The following is a 22,179-nucleotide window of genomic DNA, read 5'->3' on the forward strand; positions in this document are numbered from 1 at the left end:
AATTACTCCTTTGGAGCCAAGAAGACACAGAGGTACATAATTGACTCCACAAAGTTAATTTTAAACCTGAAGTGAATATCAAAACATGCAAGGCACAGCCTCTAATTGACACTAGTTGTTGTCATGACTTTTTAGTCTGTCCTTTTGTGAATTCATAAAAGGAAAGACTGTCTTTAAAATGACCAGTATTCAAGCAAGTACCAAATACAACAGTATTTTAAACTATTATTTTTTTTATTCAGTATCATGACTAAAAAAGCTATAGAATTTCAATTTTCCAACAATTAGAATAAAATTGTACATTTGATATACTTGATATTAAACATTCTGGATATAATTTTTCCTTTCTTTTATGATTCAGATGTACTCAGGTTATCAGTTACCATTTTACTATAGAAGTACACAAGCAGCAGTTTGAGAAAAGATAGAATAAATGTTCTTTTTCTTTATCATATTCACATTTTTGTTAGGTTTCATTTTATTAAACCTATAAGAATATATCTGCATTTACAGAATAGAATGAAAACTAAGAGACCTCTACATACTTACGTGTTCTATTTTTATGTATAAACAGGATGGAATCAACAGAAAAATGCGAAGCCGTTATTGGTCATTTTAATGGAAAATTCATTAAGACACCACCAGGAGTTTCTGGTATGTTGTTTGCCTAAAATTTTATCAGTGGTCTTTTGTATAATATTTGTATATCTTTAGCACATGATGACTCTTATATCAAGAATAAAAAGCCCTCATGTTGCTCTTTAAAATTTGTTGCTGTGGATCTACAAGTAAGACTTTAAAATTCACCTCTCCCAGGGGAGGCACTGGATGTTTAAATATTAATAGGAGCACACCAGCAGTAAGGAGCTGTCTGACTTGTAAAGCCTTGCAGAATCTGCAACACTCCTGTCCTGCAGTCACGTTCATTGAGGAGTATGGTGTCTTTCCATCCCAGCCGGGCCTGGGCCTCAACTCCTCTGGCCTTTCTCTCCACTCCACTTGAGCCATTCCCCCCTTGCTCTGCCTTGTGTTGTCATTGTCAAGAACACCACACCTCGGGAGCTTTTCATTCCTAGGTCGCACTCACTCAACACCCATGAAACCTGATCTGAAACACAAAGACATCCTTCCAGTTTCAATGTTTATTGGTCCTTCTTTACCTGTTTCCCATCCCTACCAAATCTGATCTGCATTTTTGAGCACTAAAACTACTTCCTTAGTGGTTTCTTTGGTTTTCTTATGCCCCATCCCTTGGTCACACCTGCCTGGCAGAATGTTGAACCTGGATTATTCCTCCAGCAATCCACCTTCACTACTCCAGTTATATCCAAGCAGCCAAAGGTTGACACCACCACAAATTAACTGTCTCCAGCTTGACCAGACCCTCGGCACCTCTGGTCCTCACTGAGCTTCCTCAGCCTTCCCCAGCAGCTGTTCTCAATTTTCACCAGCCTGATCAGTCCCCTACCTAAGTCCCTCCCTAACTCTAAGCAGGTAACTTCACTTCCTACTTGATGAATAAAGTTGAGATCACCAGGTGGAAACATTGTGAACTTCCTGCTTTGTCCCAGCAAAGAGTCCTACACCCACATCCCGTCTTACCTCTCTCCTTCCTTAATGTCTCAAGGACAAGGGTTTCAAATCTGTCCTTGAGACCCCATCCCATGGGGACGTTGCTCTGCCACTTATTGCCACCTTTTCTTATCATTTCAATCTGTCTTTTGCTTATATTATTTTTTTTTTCAACAAAACCAAAAATTCTTATTTTTAATTAACAGATCTCTGGCAAGACTAACTAGTGAGGAAATGGAAGAAAATACATAGACAATACTAGGAATAAAATAATGAACATAACTACAAAGACATTTTTTAAATAACAAAATTTAATGAGCAAAACTACAAACTACTGTATGCCAATAAAGTTTAAATTTTAAATAGATAATTTTCTAGATAAAGGTATTTGTGTTTGCAGTCTTGAAAGTAAATTGGACTGAACACTCTATTCCTCTCTAGCTCTTTCTCATGTAAACTTTTTAAAGTACAGTCTTTACTTCCTGAGTGGCTTAAACAACAAATTTATTGTCTTGGAGTTCTGGAGGCCAGAAGTCACGTATCAAGGTGTTGACGAGGTTGGTTCCTTCTGACGGCTATAAGGGAATGTCTGTTCCAGGCCTCCCTCCTTGACTCGTAGGTGGCCGTCTTCTCCCTGTGTCTCTTCACATCGCTTCCCTCTGTGTGCATCTGTCTCTGTATCCAGATTTTGCCTTCTCTTGAGGACATCAGTCATACTGGATTAAGGCCTACCCTAATGACCTCATTTTATTTTTGAAGACTTTATCTCTAAATAAAGGCTCATTGTGGGGTACTGGGGGTTAGGACTCTAACACACCTTTTTTTTTTGGCTGGGGGTGGTGGCAGAGAACACCCCTTAACACTTACCTCCTGATTGTCTAATCTGGAGACCCTCCGGTCGTGCTGTATGCTTTGTCTGCTGTATTTGGTACTGTTGGTCCCTCACTGATCCTTGAAATGTGTCCTCCCTTGACTTCTGTCACACCTATCTCTATTTTCTTTCCATCTTGTGTTAATTTCTTCTCTTTTGTGAATTTATATCTTCTGTCTACTCTTTCTTAGTTGTTGGTGTTTCCCTGAATTCCATTTCTGGCTCACAATTCTGATAGATTTCATCCACACTCAAGATCTCAGCTACTAATATTCTGTTGACTCTCAGACATTTATCTCTCATCCTAGCTTTTCCCCTGAGTTTCAGGCTGCCTGGCCTCAATTGCCTTTCATTCATGCTCTCCAAAACTATACTTGTCTCTCTTCCCATCTCATCCTGCTCCTCCTCTTGTTTTCCTTATCATAATTAGTGGAACTAGTATTCACCCAGGTACCCAAGCCAGGAATCCAGGACTGGGCTCTCCCCACCCACGGTCTTTCATCTCTCACATACAAATAGTCCTTCAAATCCTTACATTTTCTATCTGATTATTTCTGGAATCTACCCTCTTCTTTTCCTCCTACCACACCTAGTTTAATCCCTTATCATCTTTCTCCTAGGCCATCACAGTAGCCTCCCAATTGTCTGCCCTATCTAGTCTTACCTCTCAGATATTGTCGCTGCCTACAGCCAGAGACATTTAGATTAATATACACCTCTGTGTCATTTTATTGCTAACCCCCTGCCACTACCCATAGAAGATCCAGGATTTTTAGAATGACATTGAAGGCCAATTGGAGCCCTTCCCTGCTTCAGTCCTGTCTCCCTCCACTCCCTTTCTTCCTGTTTATTCTCTTCCAACACTGAACTACAGAGGTATTCCCAGCATACCAAGTTGCATCACTTCTCTTTGCTTTCTGTCTTGTGGTTTTCAATGCCTCAGATCCCTGTGGTTCCCTTTAAACTGGCTGTCTCCTCCCCACCCTTCAAGACTCTGTTCAAGACCTGCCTTCTCCCTGCAAGGACCTCCTGTGACCCAGTTGGCTCATAGTCTGTTTACAGAGCAACTGAGGACACCCACCTATATTGTAGCACTTAACGTATATATATATATCAGTGCCACTAAACTGGATGCTCCTTGAAGACAAAAACCATTTTCTCATCTTTTTATTTTCATGCCCATCACAGCACTTGAACCATGCTAAGCAACAACAAATATTTACTGGTTTTGAATAAACTTCACTACACTATAACACCAAGACACTACCACTTCCTTACAAGCTAGCAGCTAGCATATGGGGAAGAAATGAAAACGTCCTCAGATTTGCAGCCAGGCACTAAGCGTACTGCCTGCCAGCAAGGAGAAAGTTTCACAATTTAGAAACCACCTCACCTTGCTTTGACTGGGGGGGGGAGGGGGGTACTGAAATTGTTAAAATAGGCAAAAAGAGAAAAAGCCATATACACCCTCCTCCATTTTTTCTCCCCTATAATTTTAGTCTTATGTTTAGCTGGCAAATAGGTCTGTGTTTCGACTTCCCAATCTGTATCCCAGATCAGCAAGTGTTTGTCAATTCTTACGTTCATGTTAACTGACAGCCCCACTTTCCTGCTGCTACCCAAGCAAACCCTAGGGGTAAGGTTGGGGTCCCACTTAGTGTTGGGTACAGGTCTCGAGAGGGAGTCCTTGACTGTGCTACCCTGGCCACCCATTTGTCAGAATCTCTTAAGTGGATCAGCCATATCAACAAGATATATCCCAAATAATCATGCTGGGGAGCAGGCACTTGTGCTCATCTCTGAACAAAGGAGGAGTCTCTGAAGTGGACAATTGCAGCAGAAGCCAGAAGAATAAGAGCAGAGTGCCCCATTTGGCAAAACACAGAGTTTCCCCCTGGTAGCAGAACCAGGCATCTTTCCACATTTTATATGCAAAAATACCTAACACTGAAGTAAATAGATCCAGTGAGTTGAACCTTACTAAATAGCACAAAAGACAGGTCAGGTCCGACTCTAGAAAGCAGGCACAGAGGCCATATAGAATATTTATTCTAGGTTTTCACACAAGAAAAGGCAGGAAAGCATTGAGGTATTTTGAAGTTAGATTAATTCCAGCCAGAAATCATTGAAGTGAGCAATTTCTCCAAGGCTGTGCATGTGTAACTAGTGTTCAGTATTTATTCTGCCATAGCTCCAAGGTTCCATCCTTAGCTGGATGACTGATGATTGTGATTAGATTAATTTTCTGTATCCGGTTGAGTTTCATTTCAAAGAGAAACTAATTTGTAAGTATGTACAATACCACAGGCTACACTTGATCTTGTAGTACTAAAACCTGACGACAGTACACTGTGTCTGTGGCTGTATCTGAAGTTGAACTGCCCACAGGCGCAAGTTTGGTGCATAAAATATAGGACATGGAGATATGCTATTCCAAGGAGCATAGTGGAAGAGTTCCCGATTCCTTTTTGTTTTTTAAGTTCTATTTTCCCATCAACAACACTTGAGTTGAAAGAAAAGAAAAAGGAATGAGTTTAACTTCTACCTAAGTAAAAACAAGGGAGAAATTTCAGACACGGGAGCCTTTTGTATACTTTACCCTATCAGGCCTTGTGAGATTAGCACCTGTGCCCAGCTGCTGTTTTCTTTGCTTTTCCTGTATCATCCTTTGCAAAGTCAGGACACCCAAGCATTAGTCCCTTTGGAGGGCTACTCATCCACCTACTTGTGACCTTTTTACTTTCTCAACTTATTTTTGCATGCTGCAAGGAAAGCTCAAGAAGGAAAAATATCCAGGACACATTTGTTGTGGTATTAGTCTGAGATAAGATATTCCAATTCCCTGAATGAAGTAGATCACAGATCTATGAAGTTGTCACAGATTGAAGTTGGACAGTTTCCTTTCTTCTCTAAAGGACTTCATTGCTGTGTCATTTAACTGTTCTTTTTAAAGTGGGTTTGCAGACTATTGGTCACACCCATTCAAGAATTTTAAAAGACTGTAATTTCCAAACCACATGTAAATGATTATAGGATCCTCTGCACCTTTGCAGCTAGTGGAGAATAGTTTCTTCCAAGTTGTGCCAAGTGATAAATGGGGCACAGGAAACAAATGAGTTCCTTTTACATAGACAGCATCACTGCCGGGGGTATGGTTTTGCAGTCAAGCTGTCCTCTTTGTTCTGAATCAGTACTTAATTTTGCACCATTTTTGAATGTTTAATAATCTTTCTTGTGTATTAGTCTTGGTTCCCAACTAGATTGTTAAGTTCTTTGGGGGTAGGAGCTGTTTTATTTTTAATTTTGTGCTGATCACAGGAAGCTTGTGCATCAACCTGTACCAACAGAAGTTACCAAGTGGTTTCTAAGAGCATTTTTCATGTAGAGCTCATCCCAATAATCATGGCTATCTTGAGAGACTTTTTGGATAGCTTTTTGCATGTAAGTGAGGTTGAACTGCCTTTAGGTATGAATTTGAAATGTACAATGCACGACTTAGAAACACTGTAGCAGCAAATTTAACTTTTCCCAATAGACTTGAGAACCCAGGAAGAATTTGCAACATTCTTCAATTTCTCTAGACTTGTTTTTTCTTTTCTTGTACACATGATATCAGAATTATCTTTGAGTACCAGTGTATTTATTAGATATTGCTCTTTCCTTTCATATTACCTGGATAGCCACTCCATAACATCATTTTCACCGTGGGTTATCAGTAGAACCAGATGACAAACCAAAATATTGACAGGCAAAGGTAAATTGAATGCGCCTGCACTTTAATGTTTAAGTAATGTAGGCTTATTGCTAGGCAGACATAACATTTCATAAATACAGTCAGAGGATGGTTTATTTAATGATGCAAGTCATTTAGCTGGCATAAGCAGAACTATCCTGGATGGTTCCTGTCAGAGTACTTGGATTCTTGCATGGCTGGCAGTTTGCCCGTGACATTGGAGTCGAGTACAAAAAGAAACCCACATTAGACACAATCCCCAAAAGATACTTTCTGAAAATGAACAAACTGAATAGTGAACTCATCTTAACTGTGACACTCTCAAGGAAGTCTCTGGGTGGCTAAGTGGAAGGAGATCAGCTGTGCACGTGAGTTGTCCCTTCTCCTACACTAACTGTCCCCCTTCCACCACACTCTTTTCATACCTGGGCAGCGTGGCTGGGATCCCCCCTTGCCAGCCATACCCCACTCTGGCCTGGGGCATGGTACCTAATATAGTACATGTTTATATTTCTGTAAAAATCTAAGGTACTACATCATAATTTTTCATGCAATATGTTTTCTGAAATGCTTTTTGAGAATCCTGGGCTTTTGTGTCTCGTGTTACCATATTTTAAAAGAAGCTTTATCTCTTTTTATGGCAGATGCTTCTTTAAATGCACTTCATAGTTTATTGGGGGGGGGGTGCTCATAGGCCTTTCCTTCTGTCTTTCCAAACCCAGTCTTTCATTTTTCCCTGAAAATATTGGAGCATTGTTTTTTTGTTTTTTTAATTTACCCTGGTTTTGAGTCCTGGCAGGTTTGAAGTAAGTCACATTCGTTTTGAAGGTCCCCAACCAGGGTAAAAGAACCCATGGCTTCTTGGTGAGACAATGTAGATGAATTCCATAGAGGTTTTCAATAACTACCTAATACTTGCTTAGAAAAAATTCTGTCATGGGGAAGTAGTATGGTAGCAGTTTTCCACACAGTGAATGTTAGAAACAAGGTATGGTAAATTTCAGTTATGTAGAACCCATGTCCAAATTAGGAGATATACTCCAGGCAAAAATACAGTAACACATGATCATGATTCAGGGATTTGTCTGAAAATGCTCTTCCAGTACCTTCCTGGAAGAGAGTACAGTCTCTGAGAAGACTAATGTATGTGGCATGTTAGCTGGAACTCTCCTAGAGCTGAAAACAGCTCTGGCACCCTACTTGACCAGACACACTCCCCCTCCAGCCCCCCCAAGGACAAAGGCCAACAGTGTGTTCTGCAGAAAACAATGTGATCACCTATCTCTCTTTCTGGACCTCTTCATGACATAAATGGAGTCTGAATAAGTCCCAGTGTGCTAAGGGCAGAGAGTTTTTTTTTAAACTGTATAATCACTGGGTGTGTGAGTGCCTGTTAGATTCTCAATATTGTGCTGGTATCCATTCTTCCACATCGCTCAAAGTCACATCTGTGTCATGGAGGCGCTCCGGTGAAGTGCATATTGTGACTGCTGGCAGACTCTATCCAAAGACTTCAGCTTGCTTTACATCTGCTTTCTGTGTTACTCTGTGTGCCCTGTAGGGATTGAAACCTGCTCTCACCCACATTTCATAACTCTCTGTGTATAATAATATTATTAGGGCATTGTTCTGTGCCAAGAAGCAGAAAAGGTAATGTTTAGAGGAAAAATTATGACTCTAGTAGAAGGCCTGGGGGTTTTTTAGAGGTTTTTATTGCCCATTTTGTTCCATCAATATTTGTCTTAAGCATTGTTATTCGGTAAAAACAGAAAATGTTGGCAGCTCTAGGACAAAAGAAATAATTAAAGACATACACAACGCTCCTAATCCCTTTAGGACGATGTGATCATCCCTTTGGGATTGTTATGTACTCATGTCTCCCTCGCCCAGTATGTGCAGTAGGACAGGGTCTAAATGCATGCATTGTGAGATATACCCTTCCAGGGCTGCACTCTCAGGAGGAATCTTCACCGTGAGAGCAAAAATGCCAGAACAGCCCTGGGTGGCTTGCAAATCCCAAACTCAATCTCATTCTCCACCAAGGAGGGGAAGTCTAGCCTTTAAAAAGTAACAAGGGACCACAACTTGAGATATGCCAGTGTTTAGCCCCAGATGCTGTGAGTGCCACACCAGGCTTATGATGGGCTGCCTTCAGGCAGTTGTCACCATCATCAATCACAGCCAGCCTACAGCAGGCCTCACAAATCAAAGTTTTACACCCTTTCACTTTCAGGTTCTGCCAGTGAAGAACAATAAACAGTGGAGTAAGATCTTATTAAAACACAAGAATCCTGGGTAGAAGATGTGAGTGTTATTATGAAACAGTTTTCTAAAAGGCATTTGTCAGTGACTTCATCCTTAACTGTAACTTGAACATTTCTTCATTCTGTGAGAAGTCAAGGCAGCAGCCCCTAGCCAGCTTGTTAAATCACTCAGAATCGAATCCGGTGGAAACAAGCCAGTCCCTAAAAATGTTTATAACTTCTGAACCAGAAGTCCCTCTCCTTAGAATTTATCTTAATAATTCAACAGCAAGAGGAGGAGCTGTAATTCAAAAATGAGAGCTCCCCCTGTCGTCATAGCAGTAATAATAACAGCTAATATTCCTTGAGCTGTTTTTATGTTAATTGTAACAATCCTATGAAGTTGGTACTGTTATCCCCATTTCACAGACTGTGAAACCGGAGACATTGAATAACTAGCTGGTAAGTAGCAAAGCTGAATTTCAAGCCTGGGGAGACTAACTGTGGGCCAGTATTCTTATCATCATAAAATACAACCACCAATATAGCAGCTGGCACCAGGATTAAAAAGATAAATAAGATACACACACAGATGTTCATACAGTGTTAGTTATAATAATAAAGAAGCTATCTATAACCCCTTTTCAAATAGAATACTATGTCACCGTTAAAGAAATGAGTCTGTAACAAGGTAAGAAAAGGCCCACAATATAAATGGTAGAAGAAAAATACCTATCATTGCAAATGTAAAGATAAATGTATCTACATAGACTTAGAAAAGTAGTAAATCTATTAGAATATTAAAATATTTATGTTGGAGTGATGATGGTATTGAGCTTTTGTTTTCTATTTAACATGACTTTAACATTGTTAAATCATTGTTTTACTGATACATAACTCTTCTTTGGTAGATTGGGAAATGAGGTGAAGGAGAATCCAAGAAGTATAAAAATTTGAGCCCAGCAGAAACAAAGCTAACACATGAATATATTTCAAATGTTACTTTCTCAAACTGTGTAGGGACAGGAAAGGAGAGACCAAACCTAACAAAACAGTCGTAGGAAGAAGAGAAGCTGTAGATCTGCCTGGTGGTTGAGTAGAACAGCAGAATTTGGTTAGAAACAGGGGGCTAAAACAGGAAAAGATGTTGTATGCGTAAAAAATGGAGAATGTTTATTGTATCCTTAGGTTGAAGTTTTTTAAAAAGAGCCTCAGTTCCTTGTGTGTTGTTAGTTGAAGGATTTTGAAAGTCACCAACATTATCAGAAAGAAAGCTAATTACAGTTGCTGAGTGGACTAGTTTTTCACAACTGATGGAAAAACTTCTATTAAGGGCAGTTCACGTTTTAGAGAATGTTGATTAGGATAAAATACCACATAACTAGAAAAATGGAAGTTTGGAAGTAGCGATTTCTCCAGCTGTTATTGCTGCTGATGTCCAACAGGGAAAAGCACAGAGAAAACCTCATTTAGAACAAACTGAGGAAAAGTTTCTGTTACAAACTGCAGAGAGCTCCAAGTCTTCTGAGCCATGTGCTTAGATAAATGAGGAGGACTTACAGAAGATCAAATCATGAGCTACAGTGCCTACTCAAAGCAGGCATTCTAGAAGTGATTTTTAGTACAGGTTGAGCATCCCTAATCTGAAAATCCAAAATCTGAAATGCTCCAAAATCTGAAACTTTTTGAGCACCAACATGATGCTCAAAGGTCATGCCCAAAGGAAATGCTCATTGGAGCGTTTTGGGTTTCAGACTTTTGGATTAGGGATGTTCAACTTGTAAGTATACTAAAAATATTCCAAAATTCAAAAAAATTCTAAATCTGAAACACATCATTCTAAGTATTTCAGATAAGGGATACTCAACCACTATGAATATCAAGGAAAGACATTTGAGCCTAAGTCACTGTAGAGTTTGAACTTCAGGAGGTAGGTGAGGAAAATACTTGCTGGAAAGGTGCAGTTAGTCATCATGAGCATTACCCATATGGCTTATAGTCTGTTAGGAAGGATTGTTAGTATCACACAGTCACTTATAAATGATCATCCCACTTTCAGAGCTCTGTTGAGGGCCCATTGGAGAACCCAGTCATGGCTCTTAATTGCCAAAAGTATTAGATCAGTGTTTGCATTTGTTATGTTGCCTAGGCTTTTAACAGATGCTCAAGGTAACACTAGAGTTGTCTAGCTTTTGGAGGTGCGTGTTCCTGTTGGTACCAATGAACAAGAAAATAACTTCATAGCCTTGGATGATGAGGAAGAGAATCTGACCTGAGAGGTCTCACAAGATGTCTGAGTTGCACCCTTTACATACCCAAAAGATCATGATTAATTAAGGAGAAATTCTGCCTAGAATACTCTGCATATTTTGCAAAATCAGTTGATTAGGGGTGAGAATTAGACTCCAAATGGCAAACTAGGGACTACCCTCTGGTTTGGTAGAAGCCACGGTGATGCCAGTCAGATGAGGATCTCTCATTTTGTAACAAGTTCACATACCCTTAAAAAATAAGTGGGGCACAACACAGATCTGGGTGTTTTGTTTGTTTTTTCTTCCCCAAAATCAAACTGAATCATCTAACTGTTGCTCAGCATCATGGTAGAGATGTCACATAAGTGTCGATTACAATAAATCAGGCCCTTTTGCCACCTAAAATACATGGAAATTTGTTAAATCTTCACATAATTTGCTTTCCTGGAGCACATGGACAATCTTTGTAATAAATAATACGTAAAGAACTTACAAGGATAAACTGTTTCTCATAATGTCATCCAAGTAAATGGAGCAGCAATTGTCAAAGAACTACATCTATGCCTGCATAAGTATTTTTGCTTCTGGGTAATATATTTATTAAAAACAAATATCTCTAGGGCCGGCCCGGTGGCACACTCGGTAGAGTGCGGCGCTTGGGAGCGCGGCAGTGGCGCTCCCGCCGAGGGTTCGGATCCCATATAGAGACCGGTCCTCTCACTGGTTGAGCCGGGTGCGACACCGAGGGTTGCAATCCCGTTGCCGGTCGCGGTACGGGCGTGACACTGAGGGTTGCGATCCCATTACCGGTCACAAAAAAAAGACAAAAAGGAAAAAAAAAAAAAGTATCTCTAAAAACAGTACTCTGTCCTGTTAATGACTAAAAATGGGTTTTCATAAGATCGGATGTGCTTAAACTGCAAGCCCTGTGGAGGCAAGGACTCTATTTTGTCCACCACTGTATTCTCAGCTTAAATTAGTCCGTTTCTGTTGCTTATAACAAAATACCTGGAATGAGTGATTTGTAAGAAAACAAAATTTTATTACTTACATTTCAGAGGCTGGGAAGTCCAAAGTCCAGGAAACAGATCTGCTGAGGGCTCTGTCCTGGTGGTGACTACAGTGATTCAGGGTATCACATTTCAAAATAATGGAGCAGAGAGAAAATCATTTCTTGTTCTCTCCTTTTAAAGCTCTCCAAACCATGCCCCTGACCACCATTATTAATCCATTCACTACTGCACGGTTCTACAATCTAATCACCTCTTCAAGACTACACCTTTCACTTGCCATAATAGGATTTCCCACCCTCTTAACACTGTCATTGTGGGGACCAAGCCTCCAACACATTAAACTTTTGGGGGGACACAATTCAATCCCTTTTACAGGTCTTATCTACCTAACACATAGTGGATACTCAATAAAAATTTCTACTGATAAATAGACCAAAGACACTTTTAACAGAGGAAAGAAGCTGTTAGAATTTTATATTGCTTTACATGGAATACTGGGACACTCCTATTTCCCTGCAACAAGGAACCAGCAACTAATGTGTCATTTCTACTGATTAAAATTCTTCAAAATAAGAAACTTGTTTTCCTAAGACATGGGACACCTGCCAGTATATAAACGGTTTTAACTACTTAACCTTTTTGCTATTATACGGGAAAAAAATATCTTAATGACAACATAAAATCATGTAGTAAATATAATTCTTTTTGAAAGATTCAACTACATTCTCTTCCATTTGTTTCATTTTAAATGATATATTTGCAAACGTTATGACTTACTTGATGTTTACCTCATCATCGTACATTTTTAGCAGGCTTTATTGTCGCCTGAGATTTCTTTTTCTTTGACAGGGCTGAGTCTAGATGAATGAAAGTGTATTGGAAGCACTTATCCACAGATAGGGACATTTGGCCACTCAGCACATGTTGAGCTTCAGCACACACCAGGGTCTTGCTACTCAACTGCTTTCATTCACACCTGCCTGCTCTCAGGTGGCCTGAGGTGAACTTCCAGAATGAGTTCAAGCTGGTTGCTTTTTTCCTCTGGAGGAAAATATGCTAATGGAGGAAAATAGTTTGCATGACTCACTGAGCCAACTAAACTTTAAGGAAAAAAAAAAGATAAATTTCAGTCTAGGAGCTAGTGTTTATAAACCCTCTAGATTAAAAGCATCTCCACTCAGTGAAGACCCACAAAGTGTCAGCACCACAGAATTTATACTCTCTTTTCCCTACAGGATTATGTTGAAGCAAAATCTTACAACCTCAGATGTCACTGGAGAAAACATTTCATGCTTTGAGTTTTAAGGACCTCTCTAGATCTGTGGAAAATGAGTTCTTGCTTCTCTCTGAGTTCTTGATTTGTCCTTAGACGTCAGGTTGGCATCCCACAGCACCACAGCCTTCCAGATGTGTGCGTGCACATGCTTAATATTGACCCAGGACACTGAGGGCATTCGGTACTGGAATTTTAAGCAGCATTCTTTTAGTTGCCCACAAAGGCGAGGATAACTAGTAATTTAGGAGAGTTCCAGGTGTGAAGTAAGTTCTTGTGCTTAGAAAGGTTTGCCCTTTATCCCCTCCTACTTGGATGTTGTTTTCGTCTTTTAATGATCCAATTGTAGAATTAAAAGTACCATCAGTGACTAGAAAGCTCTGTTGCTTCATTGCATCCATTTATTTTACCTTCTGTGATTGTTGGTGAAGGTAGAAATTTCCAAAAGTCAGCACCTTTTTTTGAAAAGACACATGGTATATACTTCATCTGCAGTCTGGGATTTGGCCCCTGCCCATCTTCCATCACACCCAGTTTGCCTTAAATGGGAGTTCCTTGTTCAGGAAAGTGCCGGGGGTAGGGTGGTGACGGTGCCGAGGGAGTCAGAAGACAAAGGCCCTCTTTGTGAATGGCAGGGCTGAGGCTCCCTGATACCCTCACTAGACACCTAACATTTCTGCTCTTAGCTCCTCGTCCCCATAGTGCAGCTGTCCTTCAGAAGTGAGCTTACATTGCAAACCATCCCTGTGGAATGGCTCACACCAGGGAGAGGAAAAAGGAGAACCAGACAACAGCCAAGACAGCTCACCAAGGAGGGATTGCAGTCGGGCTTTTTGTTTTGTTTTTTTTTTTGGCAAAGAAGTATTGAGAGACACTATGGCTTCCACCCTGTCATTAGTGGGTGGTAATGGTGATATAAAATAAGAGATGAATTAGGATAATAAGAGGCAAAGGAGAAAGGAGTAAATTTTCCCCAAGTAATGTTTTTCTCTTCATAGTTACTTAACTTTGAAACAGAACTTGAAAGTAGTAATCATGGTTCTACAATAGACAAAGAACAGAATGTGGGAACCAGACAGGAAGGTTGTGATTCCTTTTATTACATTAACTAGAAATATGCAGAAAAATGCACAACTTCCAGGAATACACTGCTATTTCCATTATAGGAAAGCAAAGAAAAGGAAAAGTCAGGGTGGCCTATTGTGTTGTCGCCTTTTTTAACTCTAATGAACGTAACATCCTTTAAAATAGTCTCTGCATCTTTTGCTTTTCTATGTTCGTTTCTTGGGTTTTTCTTTGGATCATTTTGTGTGGTGGGTATATAGTAAAGCAATAGCAAGTGGGATGATTAAAGGCACAGGAAAACCTCTAAATAAGGTGGGCAGCTGTTTGCTGAATCCCAGAAATGAACAAATGATACCTATTTAAATTCGTTCATTGATTCAACCAAGATGTAATAAGCACCTGCAAAGTACCAGGCAGTTAGGCACTGGGGATACACTGATGAACGAAACAGGCACGGTCACTGCCCCCATGGGGCTTACACTCTAGAGGGGGAAACAGACACAAAACAAGTAACCACACTCCCAAATGGCTGTAAATGCTATGAATAAAAATATGTTGTGAGGGGTATAAAGGGGGACTTGTTTTCTACTAGGAGAAGGGAAGGTCTCTCTGAGGAATTATAACGGGAGGTTATCGGGGCATTTTAAATTGGGGGAGGGAAGGATGGCACAGTCCTGTTCACATCTGAAGATTATTTCCGTGACTGCCTAGATGTGGAATTGGAGAGGACCCAGAATGAAAAGAAGTATATCTGCACTTAAAAAGTGCAGAAGTGAATCAAAAGATTCCTTTGCTTTCCCACAATGACTCTTTAAATGTTTTCATTACACTCTGGTTTGGAAATAATAACTATTATGTTATCCTGTACTGTTTTCTACCAGTGGATAATTTTAAGGGTCTGATAATCTTTTTGCCTTAAAATGTTCTATCAGTTCCCTTATAGCACTAACACTGCTCCTGTTAAAAAAAGAAATTGTTGCATTTTGTCACCCACACACACATGTAATTGTGGTTTCGTATTATTTTTTCTTATTTACTCAGCTCCTACAGAACCTTTACTGTGTAAGTTTGCGGATGGAGGACAGAAGAAGAGACAGAACCCAAACAAATACATCCCTAATGGAAGACCGTGGCATAGAGAAGGAGAGGTGAGACTTGTAAGTCCTTTCTGGAAACTTTAGTGTGGGTGTGTAATCATGAAAGGCACGTGAAAAGTTACACCAAAGGCATCTTGACTTGGCCGCCACACTTCTGAAATAGTGCCAGGATTAAACCTTCCTGCTGATACATTATAATTCAGGTGATGTCAGATTAAACTCTTCCCAGTGTATATGGTGCTAACAGAGCAATTGATGATTCTCCAAATGGAAGGCTATGTTTACCAGCTAGCTACACATCAAGTAAAAAAGCATTCTAAATTGCTCTAAGAAATACAAAAGGTTTTTTTTTTTTTAAGCCACGTTTCTAGAGGGCTTTACATGTAGAATATTCAGAAATTATCCTAAATAACATTATTAAAATAAATAGTATATTTATCATCGATTTTTTCCCCTTATTCTTTTAAGTAGTTTTCTTTAAAAAAAAAAAAAAATCACCTCAATTTCTTAATAAAATATTGGGCCTTCATTTCCCCATGTTTATTTTCAGTTAATTGTTATTTTAAAAAAAAACAAAACATATTGGTTCAAGAATATCTAGGGAAAATGTTCTAGAATCTTCACTGTCCAGTGATAGCCACTAGCAACGTGTGGCTGAGCACTTGAAATGTAGCTAGTATGCTAGAGAGGTTGAATTTTTATTTAATTTTTGGTAGCTGCATTTGGCTAATGACTACCATATGGGACAGCACAGGTCTAGAGCTGAATTCTCATGAGTTTATAGTTATGTTTGGTTAACAAAAACTGCCAGTGTTATCAAATGCTCCTAAACTGTCACTGTATTATGCTGCCACGACTTAGACTTTAAGAAATGGGATTTTTAAATCATGCCTTATCTAGGTGAATGTTTATATTTCTCTTTCCTACAGGCTGGCATGACACTTACTTATGACCCAACTACAGCTGCTATACAGAACGGGTATGTCATTAAGATAAATTCAATGGCTTAAGGGAGAATGTGAAGGTGGAAGATATCAGACATTTGTTCCATGAATTATTCTCTTTAAAGAATTACTTAATAAAGGCTTTTGTGTTCTAGATTTTATCCTTCACCATACAGTATTGCTACAAACCGAATGATCACCCAGACTTCTATTACACCCTATATTGCATCTCCTGTATCTGCCTACCAGGTTTGTACCTTTAGGATTCACCAGCAGTATGACAACTTGCAGACTACGAATCTCTGTTACATTTTTATGTGTCTTAAAATTTTGAGCATTTGTAATGAAATTTAGGTCAGGTGTTATGCAGCTTGGATACCCAATTTAGAATAAGCTGCTTTTTATTTGGCAGAGTGATTTACTTGTATGTATAGGAGAATGTAAAGCAAAAAATGGTTGTCAGTTGTCAGTCCTTAGAATCACAGCATTTTAGAATTGGGATGAACCCAAATATTTCTTCCGCAGCAGGCCCTTCCTTTGGACACCATGTGTCCTAAAAGTTGAAATTTAAGAGAATTATCATTAGGTAAAATACAGTAGGTGTGTGCCCTTACTTTTGTTTATTTGTCAGCAGGAACTGATAAAAGAACCAGTAAACATGCAAATACACAAAGATATGTCTCTGTTAGGTAGCATTAAATGAGCGATGCAGACGAGATTTGAGGCCAAAAAAAAGAGGTGACTCCCAATTTAGTTTATTTTGTGAAGAGACTTTACCTTAAAATAAATTCCCAATTTAGAAACAAAATCTCGTTAAGCACCTTGTTATAATACTGGTGTGGTTTTATTGCAGGGTTAGCTCCTATTCTCCATGAACCCAGTGGTATACATGCATTCCTGCTCCCGTATCAGAGAGTACTCTAAGAGGGTTACTGCCTTACATTGTGTGGAGTTCAAGCACAGACATGGAAATAGAGTTCTCTTTTGTTGACTGTTGGAATCCTGTGGGACTAAACTAAATTTTTGTGTATTCTTATATTTAAAACAATTGAATTAAATGTTGTAGTCCTAATTTCTGGGGTTAGGGGATATCAAGGATATCTAGGGAAAATGTTCTAGAATCTTCACTGTCCAGTGATAGCCACTAGCCACGTGTGGCTGTCTGAGCACTTGAAATGTAGCTAGTATGCTAGAGAGATTGAATTTTCATTTAATTTTTTGTAGCTGCATTTGGCTAATAGGGAAAATGTTCTAGAACTTTCACTGTCCAGTGATAGCCACTGGCCACGTGTGGCTGTCTGAGAACTTGAAATGTAGCTAGCATGTATCTAATCTACAGTATCTAATCTAATAGCTGCGTTATTTTAATTTCCGTACGCCTCAGTTCCCTCATCTTTAAAATGGGGATAATAATAGTTTCTGTCTCACAGGCTTGAGAGAATTATAAGAACTAAATGAAACTGTCTGTGTAAAGAGCTCAGCACAGTACCTGGCATATTATTAGCACTCAATAAATGTTAGCTATGATTATTATAATTAATATGCAGGATTAGCTGGCTGATAATAAGAGTATATTAATTATACTCTTACAATTTGACTTTTGTTTTTAGTAATGTTTAAATAATGGATTGGTCAACATAAGCAATATTATAAAGCTGGTTCTGTCTAAAAACATAAAAATGGTTTGAATAACAGAGAGAAGTGATTTGATGTGCTAAAGTTGAATTCTTAAAGTAGCATTCACAGCCTCCCTCAGCTTTTAGTTTCTTTTATCCTTTCCCTGAGTTTTCACTCATTTTCTCTGTTTTCTCTGGGTTGTTACGTTACTTCTTCTGGTGCTTCTGTCTGCTGGGCATAGTAGTCACTCATTTAATGCCTCTTTAGTTGTTTTGGACTTAAGATTTCTACCTCTTCCTTGCCTATACAAGACTCACTGAGATCTGCTGTAGTGCATTTTACCTAATAAACAATTCCTTTGTCTGATATTAAATGGCAGTCTTCTTTCTTAACTGTCTGAACCTGAAAACCTGTCATTTATATGTCATTAAAAATAGGGACAAAAGTAAGCTTATTCTCAAGCAAATGAGAAAGTGTGCATATTAATTTGAGTTTATGTTGATATAGATATTATAGCCATAAAAGCATTTCTCCACCACCTCTTTTTCCCTTCTTTAATATAAAAGCAATATGCATTTTGACCACAGAATCATTTCATAGAATAAAAAATTAGGAGACTAATGTCATTCATAGTTTTGATATGGCTTACCGGAAACAGCATATCATTCAACCTTATTTCCTGTCCTGGGCATTCTGTATTTCTCTAAGATACGTGTATAATTTCATTCTATTTGCCTGATGCTCAGTGACATAATGTGTAAGACATAGCTTGTAAGATTCTTAACCCCATAAGTTCAGGGACCCAGTAGGATCAGCAGATGAGCTTTAAGTGATCTGTGATCCTCTTAAGTTGTTTGCAAAATGGTGTGTGTGTGTGTGTGCGCGCGCGCACGCACGCGCTCGCACTTGTGCACACTATTAATTGAAGGAAAAATGTCTTATTTCTTTCATCATGTTTCAAAGAGGATAAGAACCAATGGTAAAGAGTTTATAGAACATAGATTATTATTCCCATTTTATAATTAGAGAAAATTGAGGAATAGAAATTGACAACAGCTGATTTGCTGCTTAAGAAAGAAAATAGGATTAGATGTCATATCTCCCTAACCCCATAATTCTACAGGCTATTAGATTATTAAGACCACTGAAGCATATAAAAATGAGGGCATCTGGCCCAAATTGCGGTCTGTAGGGTGGTGCTTGCCTCCCCATGATTTATCCAGTGAGGTCTCTGCACTCATGTCGGAGTGGACCTTTCTCCACTAAACCACCATATGCTTATGCAATTGGATTTGAGAAATTGGCATCTGCAAGAAACCACCAGTGCCCCAATGGGGCAAGGCTACAGTCCAGATAATTAAAATGTTAACAAGGCAGAAGCACTTAACTTTGGTCTGCCTTAGGTGGCAAAGGAAACCAGAGAAAACAAGTATCGGGGCTCTGCTATTAAGGTAAATCACAGCACATTCTTCCCCCATGACTCTTCCCCATATCCTCTCTATAGAACCTCTCAAGTTAACAATAGGGGATAAGATACAGGAGGGTTTTGTTGTTAAGAATTAGAATCTGAAACTTATTTTAAAATTACACGTACTCTAGAAAGCTCTGGACATCAAAAAGTGGACTGTTAAGTGTTTCTCTTGAGTTGACAGCTACACATGCTTTCTTCCCTGCCACAAAGCCTTACTCTCAGGTCTTACTTCTCAGTTCAGAGGTTCTACTTTGTGGATGCCCTTTTCACTATAGATGCCCAGATCTGTTAGTGAAGTTTAATTTCCTAAATCTGAATTTCAGATTTTTATTTACCACACTAACTAGAAAATTGTTGATGACCATACAAGATTTCTAAAACCTAACGTCCTAGGTATCAAAGAGAGATTGAATTTGGTTATTCTTATTAAATAAGCACATACATTAAGGGTTAGTTTTTAATAAGGTGTGCTGGAATTAATCCTCATACATCTGTATTCCTAAAGCACCTAGTTCATTCCTTAATTATAACACTTCTCACTACTTTACTTGAGTTTATGTGTTTCTCCCTTGCTTCGACAGTAAATTTCCTGAGAGTGGGGCCCATGTCTTATTCAGTTTTGTCTCTTTTGTGCCTGATACTTAATGAATACTTCTTGAGTGGACAAATAGAAATCAGTTCTAAATAATCATTTCATCCATTCAGAGTGACCAGTTTGCCAAGAATTCTAACTGCCTTAATCTTTTTAATCGTTGATAGTAGTGTTTATTTTCCTTCTGTAGATTTTTAACATGATTTAAAAGAGTTCTAGAGAAAATAGGTAAGCATTACAATGGAAATCAATGTTTCTTTCAAATCCTCCCTTTCCAGGTGCAAAGTCCTTCTTGGATGCAACCTCAACCATATATTCTACAGCACCCAGTAAGTTTTTCATCTAAATGGCTTTGTGCATTGCAAGTAAACTGTGTATGTGTAATTTCTGGGTTAAAACCAGTGAGGGCCCTGCTAGTTTTCCCAAAATAGGATTTGGGGAATTTTTAGAATGGAATATGAGAATGTACAAGTTCATGATAAAACTTCCACTCACTCTTGTCTTAAAATAAGTAGCTAGCAGACATGAAGTTAAATTAGGAACTTAAAATACATTATATTTGAGGCAGGGCACCATTTTCTTGCTCATACCAGTTTTGCAGGAGATCATTCAATTGAGTGGCTAAATTTTTTTACAATACTTAGATGAGACAGCTGTCGTTTTTTTTATGTTCTGTTTAATGCACATATAAAGAGCAAAATTGAGGTAGAGATTTTCATCAGTGTTACTTAGCCTCTCCGTGGAAATTATAAAATATTAAAGTAGTAATGCATTCTTTGTTAAATAACAAATGTGAATTCTCTAGTGACATGAGCATTTGTTGTTCTTATGTACATATTTTTTAATTGAGTGAGTTACACTTCACCTTATTATATGGTGTATTTAACATGTTTTTCAAAGACACTCAAAATCCAGTTTGTTGAATTAAAGTAGGGGTTTAAAAGGTTGGAAAATAGAGATGGAAAACAAAGTCACAAATAAGGGCTAAGAATGCCCAACACAGTGACCCACACACTTGCCATGAGAAGGCCACAAACTTGGACCTAAGCTTTCCAGTAATCAATGCAAAATGGGAATTCTAATAAGCAGTACAATTCACAGTATTTATAAGATAAAAACAGATCAGTTGCCTAGAAAAAGAACTCTATACTTGGTCTTAACATGAGATAGGAATTTGTCTCAGAATACCTCCTAAAGTGGACACTGCAATGTAAAATCATGTGTATGAAACAGCAATCCAGGGATAACAAGTTCTGAACAAGAAGTCACTGAGATGGTCTTTAAGAAGCAAGTAAAATATGTTTAGGTGATAAACCAGGAGAAGAGCTCTCTAATGATATATGTTTGAGAGTACCTCAAAAAGTTCATGGATAGATGCGTTATCTTATAATTCGATTTTTTCCATGAACTTTTTGGAGTACCCACATATGTATGTGTGTTGTGTGATATATACACATACATGCATATATAGCTATACTTGTGCACATACATATACACCTACTTCCACTAATCCACACATGCCTACACATGGATACATAATACATATCCTCTAATCCACATATGCCAATGGCTATCTGTGTCCCTGATACTCCATGCTACCCTATTTTAGAATGCTGGAGTCAACCCAGTTTTAGTTTGGGGACTTCCTAGTACAGTAACTCCTGCAGATTGTCCTGATGAATGAGAAAAAGGAGCAGGAAAAACCCCTTTATCAATTTCTGGGCTTCTGAGTCATTTCCGTGTTACCACATGCTTTTATTTTTCTTTTTTGTCTCTAGACGTGATGCCAAACCACAAGCTTTTTGATGATGGACATTAAAAGTTAAAAAGTTTTCTTATAAAATGTGTTAACAACAAACATTGTCTCTGCTATACATCTGTACCCTTTTTTCTTTTTGACAATTTTTAGAGGCAAAGACTGCACATATCTCATTTTTGAGGAAACATTAGGAGTGTATGCAGAAGGTCCCCATCTGAGGATTTGTTACCTTTCCCCACCAAGATTTAAACTGCCTGATTTAAACCAAAATTTAAATGCCTGCACAACTAACAGTGCCCTCAACTATGTGTCTAATTATCAATAAAAGTGTATTTAAGGGCTGTGACCTACAGTGATATCAAAACATACATTAGTATGTATAGAGCATGTCACAATACTTACATTCTTAGGTCCTTGGGTGATTGCAAAAGCGAGAGGAATGGTATAGTCCATAAGAATATCATATAGGAAAATTAGAGACGACTCAAAAGTCCAAAAATAAAGTTAATTAATTTTGGTTTATACAATCAGTGTACCATGATGTAACCATTAAAAATGATGATAATGACAGCTATGCAGTAAGTTAAGTAAATGTTTATAATAGGATGCTAAGTTAAAAGCAAAAACTCGGGTTATGAAATTGTTTATATATTCTGATTACAACTATATAAGAACAT

General features: G+C 38.5%; 1 protein-coding gene across 1 annotated transcript in view; it reads left to right on the forward strand.

Moving 5' to 3' along the window:
* RBMS1 (RNA binding motif, single stranded interacting protein 1) overlaps positions 1-22,179 on the forward strand; it is an 89,402-nt gene that overhangs the window by 61,500 nt on the left and 5,723 nt on the right. The window contains exons 5-9 of the mRNA XM_008586488.1: positions 575-654; positions 15,064-15,170; positions 16,049-16,098; positions 16,219-16,312; positions 20,022-20,072. Of these exons, the coding sequence (XP_008584710.1) occupies positions 575-654; positions 15,064-15,170; positions 16,049-16,098; positions 16,219-16,312; positions 20,022-20,072 (382 nt within the window). The remainder of the gene's footprint in view (positions 1-574; positions 655-15,063; positions 15,171-16,048; positions 16,099-16,218; positions 16,313-20,021; positions 20,073-22,179) is intronic.

This window comes from Galeopterus variegatus, unplaced genomic scaffold (assembly GCF_000696425.1).
Source record: "Galeopterus variegatus unplaced genomic scaffold, G_variegatus-3.0.2 Scaffold3998, whole genome shotgun sequence".
In the NCBI taxonomy this organism is placed as follows: Eukaryota; Metazoa; Chordata; class Mammalia; order Dermoptera; family Cynocephalidae; genus Galeopterus; species Galeopterus variegatus.